The sequence below is a fragment of the Hyperolius riggenbachi genome, chromosome 7 (assembly GCF_040937935.1).
Source record: "Hyperolius riggenbachi isolate aHypRig1 chromosome 7, aHypRig1.pri, whole genome shotgun sequence".
Lineage (NCBI taxonomy): Eukaryota > Metazoa > Chordata > Amphibia > Anura > Hyperoliidae > Hyperolius > Hyperolius riggenbachi.
The window spans coordinates 76,015,768-76,033,630 of record NC_090652.1 but is presented as its reverse complement, the minus strand read 5'-3'; the positions used below and the strand labels follow the sequence as shown (position 1 = coordinate 76,033,630).

General features: G+C 46.6%; 1 protein-coding gene across 3 annotated transcripts in view; it reads left to right on the top strand.

Moving 5' to 3' along the window:
* The window catches only part of CACNA1H (calcium voltage-gated channel subunit alpha1 H), an 822,232-nt gene that overhangs the window by 420,134 nt on the left and 384,235 nt on the right, over positions 1–17,863 (top strand). For all 3 annotated transcript variants that reach the window (XM_068244151.1, XM_068244150.1, XM_068244152.1), the window contains one exon: positions 5,327–5,460. In XM_068244151.1, the coding sequence (XP_068100252.1) occupies positions 5,327–5,460 (134 nt within the window). The remainder of the gene's footprint in view (positions 1–5,326; positions 5,461–17,863) is intronic.

Genomic DNA, 17,863 nt, shown 5'->3' with positions numbered 1-17,863 from the left:
GAAATATTTAGCTTTTCTCAGATAGATCATCAGGGGGGTCTGTATGGCTAATATTGCGGTGAAACCCCTCCCACAGTGTGATGTCATGACCATGGCCCTGACAGTTTGCTGTCTGTGAACCTCATTGCATTGTGGGAAATAGCGGCTTATTCCAACTGCCAAGCATGAAATATCTCCCTCTGTGCATAGAACTCTCAGTAACGAACATTCCGTACAGATTACCTGGCAGAACTAAAGATGTCATCTCCAGTGATACATTTCAGAAAGTCAATCGAAGAAAGAATAGGTTTTACAATGGCAAACACTGACTAAATAATCTATAAATGAGTATTGTAAAAAAAAAAAAAAAAAAAAAGCAATTTAATTCATTATGTTATTTTCACTACAGGTCCTCTTAAAGTGGACCTGAACTCTTGCACAGGACAGAAGGAAAACATAGCACAATGCACCCTGTATGTATTTAGAGAGTTTAGCCTGTCCTAATACCCCCTCATCTGTGACTAAGGATAAGTTGTAATTTGATCTCTCCCCTGTGTCAGCTGACTGCCACGGCAGATAAGGCAGGTAAGCTCATTTGAAAGCACTGGATGTTAGCAATATGTCTGCTCCCATGAAAGCAGGAAGTAGTTGCACTGCAGATTTATTTGCTTATCTTTTAGAGCAGAGAGGAATTTCTGAGTTCAGGTCCGCTTTAAATAATAAATTGACAAGTACACAGTGAGGCCCCCCGGGGTCTGCATCGCGTATTTAGAGCTATTCTGGAAGACATTGCATCATCATAAAGCTCTCTTTCACACTGTCTCTGTTTTTATGCATTTTTCTATGAAAAAAGTGACAGCTTATGTAAGTTAATGAGCTCAGTCACATCTAGTGCATTTTTCCAAATGTGGTAAAGAAAAGAAAACTTGGAGCTGTTTATTTTTTCCTTTGTATTAAAATTGTATTGTGCACATATGTACAGGCAAACCAGCAGGGCCGGATTTAGGCACTGTAGGCATGTGCCTATAGGCGCCAGATGATGGAAAGGCTCCTCCTTCCCTATGCAGAGTCCAAGCAGAGCGTAAATTAGAGTTACCCTGCTCTCTGCATTCCACTAACAAGATTTCCCTTCAGTTGAGGGCAACTCTAGCTTCTTAATACTGAGGGTACCTCTGGCTACCTAATACGAAGGGCTACCTGTAGCTACCTATGACAGGGAAGGGAAGTAATGGAGGAGTGACAGCTGGGACAGCCAGCACATTTGTGGTGCGTTCGGCCGGGGTGTGTAGGTTCATGGAGGGTGAAGTCTATTTTAGGAAAAAAGAAGGTTACATTTATTTTGGAGCACTAACTTTTTGGGCAATTTCTTTTGTTTTTGAATGTGCTAACCCCTTTAAGTGGTTTTGGGTCAGTAAAGAGTACCTGGTGTGATCATTTGTGTACTGACTTATTTTGAGAACAACATAGTATTTGTATCAAGTTCTTATTAGTGCTGGCAAAATGAATTAATGTCATCAGCCTAGCATATTGACACTGATTACACTGCTGTCATGCCTTCATACAAACGTTATGACAGCCATTTAAATAATTGATATCATGCCAAATTATAGGTTCATTATAGGTGAAGGGGAGGTTATACAGTATGTGAAGACTTGTCTGGTGTTATATAGTTTCACCCCCCCCCCCCCCCCCCCCCCCAAAAAAAAAGTTTTCAAACAAGAAAGCAAACTACATAAACAGATGTACAAATTACATGTAGTGAAGGTCCTGCGCAGCAGGGAAGAACTTATTATTTGTTTATGGCAATTATCTGTTCTTACCAGGACTGACATAACATGTGATGATCCTCCTTTGTACAACTAATAACAAACTGAGAAATAGTAATGAAGATCTGCACAATAGGTTCCTGGAACAATCAATTTATTGTCCCCATATACACTTAGGACCTTCATCAACTGATGATCATTTTAGGGCCACACTGGGTCCCATTTTTCAAGGTATCAAGACAAAAGACTGCTGTGTGGCCCTGAAACGAACCTTGGTTGATAAAGGTTGTATGTGTATACAAGGACAAATAATTTGTTCCAGTGTTTGAATTCTCATTACTACTATTTCTTGGATTATCACTCATTTTCTAGCACCTAGCACTGCACAAGGTGTGCGAGCCTCAAGATATGTTACTAATGACAAACCTTTCTGATGTGTAACTCTTTCTGCTGAAGGACTGAGAGAATGCACAGCACATCAGGCTAAAAAATGCTGGGAATTCTCCCTGCTTTGTGCATAGAGCTGACATCACCAGCAAGGTGGAAACACACTGTGGTAGGCATCTGTTACTTCAAGATGTAGATAATGCCACATTTATTTAAAGTATGCCTTAAAGTGAACCAGAGACGAAGCACCCTCATGTGTTTTACCATATATATCAGTAGGAACATTAGAGAAAACGTCTACCCTGCTGTCTGTTTCATTTTTAAAGGACTTACGTTCCGCCGGGTCCCCGCCGCTCAATAGCCCCCGAACGGTCCCCGTAACAGTAGCGTGGATCGAGGGGTTGGCCTTAGAGCTGCGCAGCCGCACTCGCGGCTATGCGGACTGCGCAGCCGCGGCCAGCTCCAGCGGCCATCTTTATACAGGCTGGGGAGCTCGACCCGGGCCGCGCGGTCGAGGACCGTTCGGGGGGCTATTGAGCGGCGGGGACCCGGCGGAACGGCACAGATGGCGTCCTCCGTGCCTTACAAGCTGATGCAGGTAGCTAACTTTTTTTTTTTTTTCTATACTTGGCCTCGTAAGTCCTTTAACTGTTCAGCTTGCTTCTAATCAGCCCCGATAAAATCCCCGACTGAGCATTCAGTCTGGCTTTGCTATGACTCAGCTATAATTATTCCTGAGCAGAGCCAGAAGGGGGCAGGCTTGGGCTTGAAAAGACACCAGAGAACACAGACTCAGCTATAAAAATTCCTGAGCAAAGCCAGACTGAATGCTCAGTCAGGGGATTTTATAATGGCTGGTAAGAAGCAAGCTGAACAGTTAAACATGAAACAGAGAGCAGGGTAGGGGTTTTCTCTAATGTTCCCACTGATATATATGGTAAAATACACGGGGTGCTTCGTCTCTGGTTCACTTTAAGTATAAGATGCTTAAATATAGAGGGTAATTACATCACTCCTGTGTCCAAAAAGCAATACCCATAATGCATAATTTCAGAAGAGGGATCAGAACTCTGAAAATAATCTCTCCTAATAAGCCAGGCTTGCGATCCAGAGACCATGATTTATAGCACACCTATAGCCTTTAAGTAGTCCTTTACATGTAAAAAGGTACTGCAGTCAAAATAACATAATTAATAAAATTGTTACAATATAAATTTGTAAATTGTTGAGGCTAGGTGCACACATAGCAGAAACGCTAACGTTGCGGAAAATGCTGTGTTTCTGCCACCAATGGAAGTCTATGGGCCGCAGGAAAAACCGCATTTAAAAAAAATGCATATGCATGCGTTTTCAAAAATGCTGGTTTTGTTGCATAATATGCCAAAAACGCATCAAAAATGCACATAATGAAAGTCAATGGGAACGCAATGGTATGCGTTTTTCATACATTTTCCAAGCGTTTTTTTTCCCCAAAAAATTGATTCGTGATGTATTTCCGCTTCCTGTTGTCTTCCTAGTGATTTGCATAAGTGGAAATATAAAAACGCATTCAAAACGTATATGCGTTTTGTATATGCAGACCGCAAACGCATTAAAATGCACGCAAAACGCTTGATAAACGCCTGAAAAACGCATTTGCAGTAAAAAAAAAAATGCAAACACAGCAAAAATGCACAAAAATGCACACAACATAAAATGAAAACCTGACATAAAACGCAGCATTTCATGTTATGTTATGTTATGTTATGTGTACGCCCAGCCAGAGTCAGTGTTTGCACCTTATAAAATCTTTCTCACCCGATTTACATTCTGAACTTTACCACAAGTGGCAACATCTTTTAGCCCTGTCAGATGAATAACAGCAGAATGTTTGCGTCTGAAAATCCCAAAGCCAGTGAAAATAATGCCTGGTGTCCCAGAATGCTCTGGGAGAATTTCACATAGCTAAACAGCCCAGGCTGAGCATCACTCATCACTGGGAGGGTGGGGCTACATACCAATATGCAGCAATATATACCTTATTTTTCAGACCATAAGATGCACTTTTTCTTCCCCAAGACTTAAGGGGAAAGGGGGGGGGGGGGGGGTCTTATGGTCGCAAGGTGAAAAAAAAAATGCAGAGGTGCACAGGGAGTGACTCTTACCTATCCAGCACCGCGCTCCTCTCTCTCTCTGCTTGGCTTGTCCAGGTGCCCCTCTTGTCCACCTGCATCTTCTTAGGCGTACTTCTTCTCCTCTGGGTTGGGTGGCATCTCCTGGCATAGTTGTACACATCGGCCACCTGCCGCTGTACAGCTCTGGGTCTCCCGTCCAAGTGACCTCTGTCTTCTTACGCATGTCAGCGTGACCCCGGTGCACATGCGCCTCTTCTGTAACCAATGCAGAAGAAGACAGAGGCCACGTGGACGGGAGACCCAGAGCTGTACAGCGACAGGCGGCCGCTATGTACAGCTACGCCAGGAGATGCCACCACACCGTAGTAGATGAGGGAGAAAAAGATGCTGGTGGAGAAGAGGTGTGCCTGGCGGCAGGATCAGGTGAGAGCTGAACTGGTGCTGTTAGCGTAGGGTAGCTTAGTTTCCTGTCCTCAAAACCTAGGTGCGTCTTATTGTCCGGTGCATCTTATGGTCCGAAAAAATACGGTAGATATAAGTGTTTCTGATACTAAAACCAGGAAAATTACCATAAAAGTGGCTATCCTCTATTATAATTTCCCTGTTGCTGTGTCTGCCGTGTGGGGTGTCTGCCACGCCGTGGGCGGGTTTCTGGTACAGGTTGTGGAGGGGTGCCCAGGGCCACGGGCAGCGAACACGCACCCTGTGGCAGTTTCCTAGTACTGTAACGGGTTTTGTGACCAGTCCTGAATAATGCACTGCATATTACTATATGTCACTACAGTGCCTCTTTAAGGTTGTGGCTGTGCTATAAACCAGCAGCTCTGAATGCTCAGCTTTCCCAACAGGGGCATCCTAAAACTATGTGTATCCCACTGACTGTTAGATCAAATTCCTGGATGTGTGCGGGAAGTGATAACACGTTGTTTTACGACGTCGTTTTTTTTTAACCACAATACAAAAGCTCAACACATCCCAACAGATTCCCCAGTGCTGAAGCCTCTTCGTATCCCAGAAGCCTCTCTTCCTGGGATAAACACAGTTGTTTGCAGTAAGAACCTCTCTTCTTTTTCCCTCCAGGCATTTGACGGCTTCATCTTTGCCTTCTTCGCTGTGGAGATGGTCATTAAGATGATCGCACTGGGCATCTTCGGGCAGAAGTGTTACCTGGGAGATACGTGGAACCGGCTGGACTTCTTCATCGTCATGGCTGGGTGAGCAGAAAATGATGCCTCCAGGGGCTTTATACACGCCAGTTGCTGCTGCCTTTCCCTTGCATCTGTGTTCCTTCACCAATTATCAGATGTTGGCTTGTCAGATGGTTACGTGTTAATCTGTCTTCTGACAGGTCGGCGCACTGCAGTCCAGTATCTTTCCAGCAAACACATCAATTAGACATCCCCCCCATCCCAGCACTAAGATACTATTCCAATGTTCATGTCCTAGCAACCTCCCCCCCCCCCTTCCCAGGGCCAGTTCAAGTAACAATTGGGCCCTAGGGTGCACCTCAAAAAATCTGGAGATAGAGCCTTCTGTCATGCTGCCCCTACTCTTTGGAACTCCCTGCCACACCCAGTAAAGACAGCACCATCCCTGGAGCTATTCAAATCCAGACTGAAAAGCCACCTGTTTAGCCTGGCATTTCCAGACTTATAAAATTCTTCCTCTGTACCACGATGGTCGGAGCCATGCTTATGCGCTTTGAGTCCCACGGGAGAAAAGCGCTTTACAAATGTTATTTGTTGTTGTTGTAGGGCAAAATTAGCCTGGGGGCCCCCCAACAGACACCCCCGACCAAAAAGTGTCATTAGAGGCCCTTTGTTGCAGCCAAATTTCCCTCCTGGGCCCCTGAGCTGGCTGCTGACCCACCCCCAATCACCTCCCAACTTAACAGACTCTGCAGAGTCCCTTGGGAGCAACAGTTAAGATGAGGGAGGGACACCTTGTTAGCCCCTACAGACTCAGGGGCCCTGGGGCAATTGCCCATTCTTTCCTATGGTAGCTCCGGCCCTGCCCCCCCTCCCCCCCCCTTCATGTAAAATACCATTTTCTCTCCTTCTCCAAGTAGTCCCCTCCCAATATAGATTTACCCAATGGAAAAAATATTTCCCCAAGTCATAGCGAGCTCCTAAGGCTTTCCAGTTGACCCCTTTCAAATGTAGAAAACCATCCCTCCCCACATCCTAGTAACTCCGCTCTAATGCAACCTGCCCCACATATAAACAATAACCTTTCCATCTCCTAGCAACTCTCCAACCTCTAAATGTAACTTTCTCCAAATAACTCCCAACCATTTCCTAGCAACCCGCCCTCTATGGAACCACCTACAAAAAACTCCTGTCCATCTTCTAGTATCCTCCCAACCTCTAATGTAATTTTCTCCAGATAACTCCCCTCCATCTCTTACCAACCAGCCCTCTAATGTAACTTTCTTCAAATAACTCCGTTCCGGACGTCCTAGTAACTCCCTATAATGTAACCCCTCCCTCAAAAAATCACCCTTTAGATAGGATAGAGAGGAGAAGGAATGGCTCAAGTCATTAAGAATCTGGCCAGCTATACACTGTTTATCTCATCTTATAGGAATCATAAATTAAATTGTGCTGCCCCATGATATACTTACCGGGTGCTTCCTCCTGCCCCTGAAGCCGACATGTCCCAGCAGCATCTCCAATCGCAGCCGCCGGCCCTGGATCCCCGCCGGTGCAGAGGCCGACCCCAAGGTCGTCCTTACTGCGCATGCATGAAGTGTAGCTGTCAGTCAAGTCCACGTTGTCCGCAGCGTAGCGCAGGTACAGAACTACTGTGTAGTACTCTGCGGACAACGTGGACTTTATTGACAGCGGCCCAGGCGCAGTAGAGAAGGTAGGCCACTGCACCGGCGGGGACCCCGGGTCAGCAGCTGCGATTGGAGATGATGCGTGGAACATGTCGGCTTCAAGGGACTGGAGGAAGCCCCCGGTAATTATATCATGGGGCAGCACAATTAGATTCATGATTCCTCTAAAGGGAACCTAAACTGAGAAGGATATGGATTTTTCCTTTTAAAATAATACCAGTTGCCTGACTCTCCAGCTGAACCTGTGTTTCTAATACTTTTAGCCACAGCTCCTCAACAAGCATGCAGATCAGGTGCTCTGACTGAAGTCAGACTGTATTAGCTGCATGCCTGTTTCAAGTGTGAGATCCAGATACTACTGCAGCAAATTGATCAGCAGGAAAGTCAGGCAATTGGTATTGTTTAAAAGGAAACATCCATATCCCTCTCCGTTTAGTTGTAAAGTGGAGATGATAATAAGTGAATGTAAACCTTACCGGACCAAAACTTCTCTCAACCGGTTACAGATCGCTAAGCAAGCTCATGGTGAACCAGGTTTCTCTACAACCCTGGCACTAAACTAAAGCTTGTATGTTCCTAGAGACAGCACTGTCTTATCACATACCAGGAAGTAAGGAAGATGCACAGAGCTCTGGAATTCAGGCTGTGTGCGCTGCAAAGCAGGGCAGCTTTGGAGCAGGAGAGATGGTTTATTTTGATATATGGCCTCTTATCGCTCCCCGACTCCTGCAGCGCCCAAGGCTATGGTCGCTGTGGCCTTTCCAGAAATCCAGCCCTGGTTATAGCATTATGCCCACGTTATGCTGTATTGCAAGCATTACGCAATGCCTGTAGTGTGAAATTGGCCTCATCAAACATTTGTGCTTTGAGTTGGGTGGATGTTGCTGTTTATATATTAGTGTTCTTACTCCAGACTTGAGAGCCCATTTAGAAGCCGTATTCCTGCAGACTTCAAGCTGTATAAATTGTCTTTCATCCTCAATCCATCTCCATCAGCAGGATGTAGTCCAGCTCTGGCTGGCACGGTGTAATTCTCTTATGTGCTGCCAGGTGTGATGTCTGCTGTAACCGGCACATGTCTTACAAGTAATAAAAGGTCTAATAGAAAGCACTAATTTCTCCTTCCAGCATTAGTCATCTTAATTTTGATATCACCTTGCAGCTGCTTAGTCATTGCTCTGTAAAACCTCCAGCTTCCCTCTCTCTCATTCTGATTGTCTGTGTAAACTCCAGGGAACATCTTGATTACCATAAGAGGAGAGGCTGGCCGAGACAAGAAAAAAAATCTGAATCAGAGCAGCAGAGAAATCTGAACTCGTACTGCAGAGGTTGCTTAATACAGTTCTATCCAGTTATGTACAGTGCTGCACAAATGGGCAAACAGATCATAGAGGCCAGCTCATGCTCACATGCCCTCTCCTTGTGGTGAACCTGTTAGCCTGGGGCAAATCTGCCAGAGGTCATACAGCAACCATGTCCTCCTCACCCCTCCATAGCAGTGTGGCCACAGTGACTACACCTACCCATCATAGTGCAGTCATAATGACTCGCCCCTACCCTTAGCAGTGCAGTCACAGTAACTCCCCCTACCCATAACAAGTGTGGCCATAATGTCTCCCCCTACCCATAACAAGTGTGGCCATAATGTCTCCCCCTACCCATAACAGTGCAGCCACAATGACTTCCCTACTCATACCTCCCACCTTTTTGAGATAAGAAAGAGGAACACTTAAGCCACGCCCCTGACACACCCCTGATCACGCCCCCATCACACCCCTAGTCAGGCATACCATAAAGATTTCATAATAAGAATATGTTGTTTTAAAATTCAAATCACACTGGTCCTTTCTATCCTGGTTCATTTTCCTTCATATTAACATTTTAAAATTAGTGATATATCAATATAAACGATGGGAATAAAGTTTAGAGTCAATCAAACACATTTTTTAGTTGATAAATATATATTTACATAGAAAGAGGGACAAAGTCCTGAAAGAGGGACAAATGAGGAGGAAAGAGGGACAGAGGGACAGGGCGCCCAAAGAGGGACTGTCCCTCCGAAAGAGGGAAAGTTGGGAGCTATGCCCCTACCCCTAACACTGCTACAGTGCTGCCTCAATGGCTCCACCTACCCATAATAGTGCTTCCCAATTGCTCCACCTACCCATAACAGTGCTGCCACAGTGACTCTCCCTACCCATAACAAATGTGGCCACCATGACCTCCTGACTCCCTAAAACATTGCAGGCACAGTGACTACCAATAACAAAGGTGGCCTCCATTGGCTCCCCCCCCCCCCCATAACAGTGCAGGCACAGTGACTCCTCCTACCCATAGCAAGGGTCACCACACTAATTACTCCTAGCCATAACAAGGGTAGCCACTATGTCCTCCCCAACTCCCATTACAGTGCAGTCACTGTGATTTCACCTGCCCATAACAAGAGTGGATACAATAATTCCTCCCAGCCATAACAAGTGTGGCCACTTTGACCCCCCCCCTTTCCTCATAACCGTGCAGGCGCAGTGACTCTCCTACCCATAGCAGTGCAGCCGCAGTGTCTCTCCCGACCCATAATAGTGCAGCCAGTGACTCTCCCAACCCATAACAGTGCAGCCACAATGACTCTCCTACCCATAACAGTGCAGCCGCAGTGACTATCCTACCCATAACAGTGCAGCAATGATGATCCTACCCCTAACAGTGCGGCAGCAGTGACTCTCCCGACCCATAATAGTGCAGCCAGTGACTCTCCCGACCCATAACAGTGCAGCCACAATGACTCGCCTACCCATGACAGTGCAGCTACAATGACTCTCCTACCCATAACAGTGCAGCCACAATGACTCTCCTACCCTTAACAGTGCAGCCACAATGATTCTCCCTACCCATAACAGTACAGCCACAATGACTCTCCTACTCATAACAGTGCAGCCACAATGATTCTCCCTACCCATAACAGTACAGCCACAATGACTCTCCTACTCATAACAGTGCAGCCACAATGACTCTCTTACCCATAACAGTGCGGCCGCAGTGACTCCATACCCATAACAGCGCGGACGCAGTGACTCTCCATACCCATAACAGCGCGGACGCAGTGACTCTCCATACCCATAACAGTGCAGCCACAATGACTCCCTCTACCCATAACAGTGCAGCAACAATGACTCTCCCTACCCATAACAGTGCGGCCCCAGTGACTCTCCCTACCCATAACAGTGCAGCCACAATGACTCCCTCTACCCATAACAGTGCAGCAACAATGACTCTCCTACCCATAACAGTGCGGCCCCAGTGACTCTCCCTACCCATAACAGTGCAGCCACAATGACTCCCTCTACCCATAACAGTGCGGCCACAATGACTCCCTCTACCCATAACAGTGTGGCCCCAGTGACTCTCCCTACCCATAACAGTGCAGCCACAATGACTCTGTATACCCATAACAGTGCAGCCGCAATAACTCCCTCTACCCATAACAGTGCATCCACAATGACTCCCTCTACCCATAACAGTGCGGCCCCAGTGACTCTCCCTACCCCTAACAGTGCAACCACAATGACTCCCTCTACCCATAACAGTGCAGCCACAATGACTCCCTCTACCCATAACAGTGCAGCCACAATGACTCCCTCTACCCATAACAGTGCAGCCACAATGACTCCCTCTACCCATAACAGTGCAGCCACAATGACTCCCTCTACCCATAACAGTGCAGCCACAATGACTCCCTCTACCCATAACAGTGCAGCCACAATGACTCCCTCTACCCATAACAGTGCAGCCACAATGACTCCCTCTACCCATAACAGTGCAGCCACAATGACTCCCTCTACCCATAACAGTGCAGCCACAATGACTCCCTCTACCCATAACAGTGCAGCCACAATGACTCCCTCTACCCATAACAGTGCGGCCCCAGTGACTCTCCCTACCCATAACAGTGCAGCCACAATGACTCCCTCTACCCATAACAGTGCAGCCACAATGACTCCCTCTACCCATAACAGTGCAGCCACAATGACTCCCTCTACCCATAACAGTGCGGCCCCAGTGACTCTCCCTACCCATAACAGTGCAACCACAATGACTCCCTCTACCCATAACAGTGCAGCAACAATGACTCTCCTACCCATAACAGTGCGGCCCCAGTGACAGTGCAAACAACAATGAATTCCCCTACCCATAAAAAGTGTTATGGTGGGAAGGTAAGAATTCAGAGGCCCCTCCGCAGCTGCCTCTCTAATAATTAAAGTGAACCTGTAGTGGGGGAAAATTGATACCTTAGTAGAGGGAAGCCTCTGGATAGTCCAAGGCTTCTTCCATCATCCTCAACCCCACCTATTCATCTTTGGCATCCTCTAAGCAAATCTGACAAGGGCTTGTCGTATATGCTCTAATGGCCACGCTCGCCTGCCCACTGCTGGTTCGCCTCCTCCGGCGTCTCGTGTCTTCTCTCCATAGAATCCGGGCACCTGTGTCCTGAGGCCTGAAGGTATGTACAAGGTCATGCATGTGCCGTCAGGTCACAGGGCACAGGCGCCTGGCAGCTAGGGACAGATTTCTGGAAAGGCCACAAAGGCCCAGGCCTTCAGCGGCTGCAACCTAAGGGGGCACCTGAGCATGCAATTGGGGTTATTGCTTATGAAATAGAGGGCTGCCAATTGGGAGCAACACATGAAAAAGGGAAGCTGATGCCCAAGGGAGCTGTGCATGAAAGAGAGGGGCTGCTGTACATGAATGATACACATGGCAGAGGGGGCTGCACATGGAATGGGAGGGGCACTGCTGTACATGGATGATACACATGGAAGAGGGGGCTGCACAAGGAATGGTAGGGGCACTGCTGTACATGAATGATACACATGGAAGATGGGGCTGCACAAGGAATGGGAGGGGTGTTGCTGTACATGGATGATACACATGGAAGAGGGGGCTGCACATGGAATGGGAGGAGCACTGCTGTACATGGATGTTACACATAGAAGAGGGGGCTGCACATTGAATGGGAGGGGAGCTGCTGTACATTGATGATACACACAGAAGAGGGGGCTGTACATGGAATGGGAGGGGCGCTGCTGTACATTGATGATACACATGGAAGAGAGGGCTGCACATGGAATGGGAGGAGCACTGCTGTACATGGAAGGGAAGTCCCAGCATACTCTGCCTAGGGGCGGAAAGATTATAAATCCAACCTTGCTGGCGGCTATGGAGAGAAGAAACAAGACGCTGGAGGAGGCGAACTGGCAGAAAGGTGAACTGCACCGCTTTTATACTCGCCACGGACCTGGGGGTACACAATAGATGGGGTGACCTGAGGGCACGGCATCTATTGGAAACTGCACTGCACTGGCAGCAGATTCAACCAGAGAGGGATCTATCTAATGGTCGAATCTGTTGACCATCTGCCAGTCTATGGGCACCTTTATGCTGGGCATACATGGATAAGATTATGAACCGGATCGAGCCGCTGACTCGATCCCGGCGCATCCCCGCTCGTCCCCTCCGGCACCTGGATCGATCCCCGCTTGTCCCCCCGCGGGCGCTCCTTATCTTTCGCTCCATTCCCCACTATTGTCCGCCCGCGAGGATCGAGCGTGGAATCTATCCGGCGGGTCATCAGACCTGTCGGATATTATCAATCGAGCCATCAGCGGCTCGATTGATAAGGAGCAAACGCTCCGTGTATGCCCAGCATTAGACATGAAAACACCATGTGACCTGCACCGTTTGAAGCTTAACTCTGCTTGCAAATACAAAACAAATGTTCTCATTGTCCAATTTAGTTCCGGAAACCTGAATCAATGGGAGGAGCACTGCTGTACATGAATGATACACATGGAAGAGGGGGCTGCACAAGGAATGGGAGGAGCACTGATGTACATGGATGATACACATGGAAGAGGGGGCTGCACAAGGAATGGGAGGAGCACTGCTGTACATGGATGATACACATGGAAGATGGGGCTGCACATGGAATAGGAGGAGCACTGCTGTACATTGATGATACACATGGAAAAGAGGGCTGCACATGGAATGGGAGGGGCACTGCTGTACATTGATGATACACATGGAAGAGAGGGCTGCACATGGAATGGGAGGGGCACTGCTGTACATGGAAGGGAAGTCCCAGCATTCTCGGCCTAGGGGCGAACCGGCAAAAAGGTGAACCGCACCGCTTTTAGACTCACCACGGACCTGGGGGTACACAATAGATGGGGAGACCTGAGGGCACGGCATCTATTGGAAACTGCACTGGCAGCAGATTCAACCAGAGAGGGATCTACAGTGGGTTGCAAAAGTATTCGGCCCCCTAGAAGTTTTCCACATTTTGTCACATTACTACCACAAACATGCATCAATTTTATTGGAATTCCACGTGAAAGACCAACACAAAGTGGTGTACACGTGAGAAGTGGAACGAAAATCATACATCATTCCAAACATTTTTTACAAATCAATAACTGCAAAGTGCGGTGTGCGTAATTATTCAGCCCCCTGAGCCAATACTTTGTAGAACCACCTTTTGCTGCAATTACGGCTGCCAGTCTTTTAGGGTATGTCTCTACCAGCTTTGCACATCTAGAGACTGAAATCCTTGCCCATTCTTCTTTGCAAAACAGCTCCAGCTCAGTCAGATTAGATGGACAGCGTTTGTGAACAGCAGTTTTCAGATCTTGCCACAGATTCTCGATTGAATTTAGATCTGGACTTTGACTGGGCCATTCTAACACATGGATATGTTTTGTTTTAAACCATTCCATTGTTGCCCTGGCTTTATGTTTAGGGTCATTGTCCTGCTGGAAGGTGAGCCTCCACCCCAGTCTCAAGTCTTTTGCCGTCTCCAAGAGGTTTTCTTCCAAGATTGCCCTGTATTTGGCTCCATCCATCTTCCAATCAACTCTGACCAGCTTCCCTGTCCCTGCTGAAGAGATGCACCCCCCGAGCATGATGCTGCCACCACCATATTTGACAGTGGGGATGGTGTGTTCAGAGTGATGTGCAGTGTTAGTTTTCTGCCACACATAGCGTTTTGCATTTTGGCCAAAAAGTTCCATTTTGGTCTCATCTGACCAGAGCACCTTCTTCCACATGGTTGCTGTGTCCCCCACATGGCTTGTGGCAAACTGCAAACGGGACTTCTTATGCTTTCTGTTAACAATGCCTTTCTTCTTGCCACTCTTCCATAAAGGCCAACTTTGTACAGTGCATGACTAATAGTTGTCCTATGGACAGAGTCTCCCACCTGAGCTGTAGATCTCTTCAGCTCGTCCAGAGTCACCATGGGCCTCTTGACTGCATTTCTGATCAGCGCTCTCCTTGTTCGGCCTGTGAGTTTAGGTGGACGGCCTTGTCTTGGTAGGTTTACAGTTGTGCCATACTCCTTCCATTTCTGAATGATCGCTTGAACAGTGCTCTGTGGGATGTTCAAGGCTTTGGAAATCTTTTTGTAGCCTAAGCCTGCTTTAAATTTCTCAATAACTTGATCCCTGACCTGTCTTGTGTGTTCTTTGGACTTCATGGTGTTGTTGCTCCCAATATTCTTTTAGACAACCTCTGAGGCCCTCACAGAGCAGCTGTATTTGTACTGACTTTAGATTACACACAAGTGCACTCTATTTAGTCATTAGCACTCATCAGGCAATGTCTATAGGCAACTGACTGCACTCAGATCAAAGGGGGAGAATAATTATGCACACACCACTTTGCAGTTATTTATTTGTAAAAAAAATGTTTGGAATCAGGTATTATTTTCATTCCACTTCTCACTTCAACACTTTGTGTTGGTCTTTCATGTGGAATTCCAATAAAATTGATTCATGTTTGTGGCAGTAATATGACAAAATGTGGAAAACTTCAAGGGGGCCGAATACTTTTGCAACCCACTGTATCTAATGGTCGAATCTGTTGATCATCTGCCAGTCTATGGGCACCTTTAGACAGCACCTTTAGACATGAAAACACCATGTGACCTGCTCCATTTGAAACTTAACTCTGTTTGCAAATAAAAAACAAATGTTCTCATTGTCCAATTTAGTTCCAGAAACCTGATGCAAAGTAGCAACTGATAATGTATCTTTGGATTACACCTTGCATTAAAGAGGAGCTGTCAGCCATACTATCTCAGAACCCCCCACATATATAAGTAGATAAATACTTGCTCTACTTACATAACATATGTATTGCACTGTCCACGTTTTGATTTTAGTGATTTTTCTACAGTAGAAAAAGAGAAAATCCTTCTTAGCATTTCCCATTTTAACTGTGGCTATTTTGAAGCCAATTCTGATGTAATTTCCTCCCTTACTCTATTTTGCCTGATTGTGCATGCATTGCCCGCCCTCCAGTATAGAAAGGGCATTGTCTCCGCATGAGAAATATTGGCCGATCAGAGAGGAACAGAGGTGTGGGAGGGGAAAACAGGAGAGAAAGAGGCTTCAGCCAATCAAGCTGCATTAGTTAAGTCTGAGGGGAAAGTAGAGGAGCAAAAATGGACAACCCAGAATGCCCTGCAACTTCCTTTGTGCGGCAATGTACCAAATAAGAGTCAGGTAAACTGGGGAATGATCATTTATCAACAAGAAAAGTAATAGTGATTTTAACTTTTGGTTGCCTGGTTAGCATCCTTATTACTTGTTTACCAGATAAAAATAAAGAATTGATTTTTGATTTTATGCCCGACAGTTACAGTTTAAGGCCAGTTGTAACAGCACTCTGGGCTAGACATGCTATTGAGAAATCAGGATTACCACGCCACACTGAAACGAGACGGCTTGTAATTAACAATGGCCCGAGTGATTTGTCCGGCACTGGAGTAATTGCTGTTTTTAGCAGCACAAGTGTCAATATAATAAGTGGCTTGTTTTCCACCATAAGTGGACTTGGAAATAATGTGTCTATTAGCAGGATGCGCCCAGAAGCCGCCTGTTCAAGCAGAGCCTTTCCTGACCTCTGTGGTACTTCAGGCGATGCAACCCGAGTCATCCTTTCCCACTCACTGCTACCGCACAGACATGCACAATATGTAGTAAAAAAAGTGATTGCCTTGTAATAATAGCAAACACTGAATTTCTATAGGGTAAATAATAGTAGCGCCAATAGTATACATTCTTGTCCCTTAAAGAGGAACTCCAGGGAAAATAATGTAATAAAAAAGTGCTTTATTTTTACAATAATTATGTATAAATGATTTAGTCAGTGTTTGCCCATTGTAAAATCTTTTAAATCCCTGATTTACAGTCTGACATTTATTACATTGTGACATTTGTACTGTTGGCAGGTGATGTAGCTGCTGCGTGTTTTTTTTGGCGGGTGGAAACAGCTGTAAACCGCTATTTCCCACAATGCAACAAGGTTCACAGACAGGAAACTGCCAGGTGTACCACGGTCCTCAGAATTCCTTTGTGGGAGGGGTTTCACCACAATATCAGCCATACAGCGCCCCCTGATGGTCTGTTTGTGAAAAGGAATAGATTTCTCATGTAAAAGAGGGCATCAGCTACTGATTGGGATAAAGTTCAATTGTTGGTCGGAGTTTCTCTTTAAGGGCCCATTCAGGCCCCTTTTACACTTAATCAGTTGCTCTCATTTATAACTGAAAGAAAACTGATTTTCAAAGTAATGTCCATGTTTTCCTATGGCACAGTTCACACTAAGGGCCCATTTACACTTAATCAGTTGGTACGCGTTAGTGCTCATTGGTATGCATTTTTTCCATAGCAGTGCATTGGGAAGAAGATTTCAGTTAAAATGCGTTAAGCGTGAATACCTAGGTGCCATAGGAAAACATGGGCACTACTTTGAAAATCAGTTTTCTTTCAGTTATAACTGAGAGCAACTGATTAAGTTTAAAAGGGCCCTAAACGGGACCTAATGGTACCTCAGAGGGGTTCACAATCTAGTCCCTACTATAGTCATATGTTCATTGTAGTCTAGGGCCAATTTTAGGGGGAAGCCAATTCACTTATCTGTGTGTTTTGGGATATGGGAGGAAACCGGAGTGCACCCAAGGTCTTTTGGGTGCTAAGCTGCTGTGGGTAATAAGGTGCGATGGGTGGTAAATCACTGTGGTTGCTAAGGTACAATAAGTGTTAGTCACTGTGGGTGCTAAGTAGCATTGGGTGCAGGCTCTTATGCTGGGAATACACGGCTCGATTCTGAGCTATTAAGATGGCTCGATAGATCATTTCCAACATGTCCGATCTCCCGCCCGATCACTTTGCCACTCGATTCACCATTGAAGTGAATTAAAAAAAGGTAAGAAAAACAAGCGGAAGATAAGAGAATCGAGCGGGCAAAACAATCGGGCCCAGAATCGAGCACCAGAATCGACCCGTGTATTCCCAGCATATGGTGTGGCTGGAGAAGATGCAAAGGAGAGTGGTGGATGGAATGAGATCTGTTTGATTACTCACCTTTTCGCTCCTAGACCCTGTGAGTCTCATTTGGGGGAAGGGGGGGGGGGCATTCTTAGGCAGTCTTGTAACACCCTTCTCTCTCCTGCAAGCTAGTTACATAGCAGAAGCCTTGGCCTGCTGAGCTCCTCCTTTCACCCCTTAACCTCCTCATGAGGCTCTCTCCGGCCCTGCTCGGCCGATTTGTTTAAATTTTTTTTTTTGCTGCACACCGATCGCCGCCGCCCCGCTATCGATCGCCACTATCCGTCGCGCCGGGCGCCCCCCCCCCCCCCTCCAGACCTCGTGTGCTGCCTGGCCAATCAGTGCCAGGCAGCGCTGAGGGGTGGATTGGGACTCCCAATGACGTCCCGACGT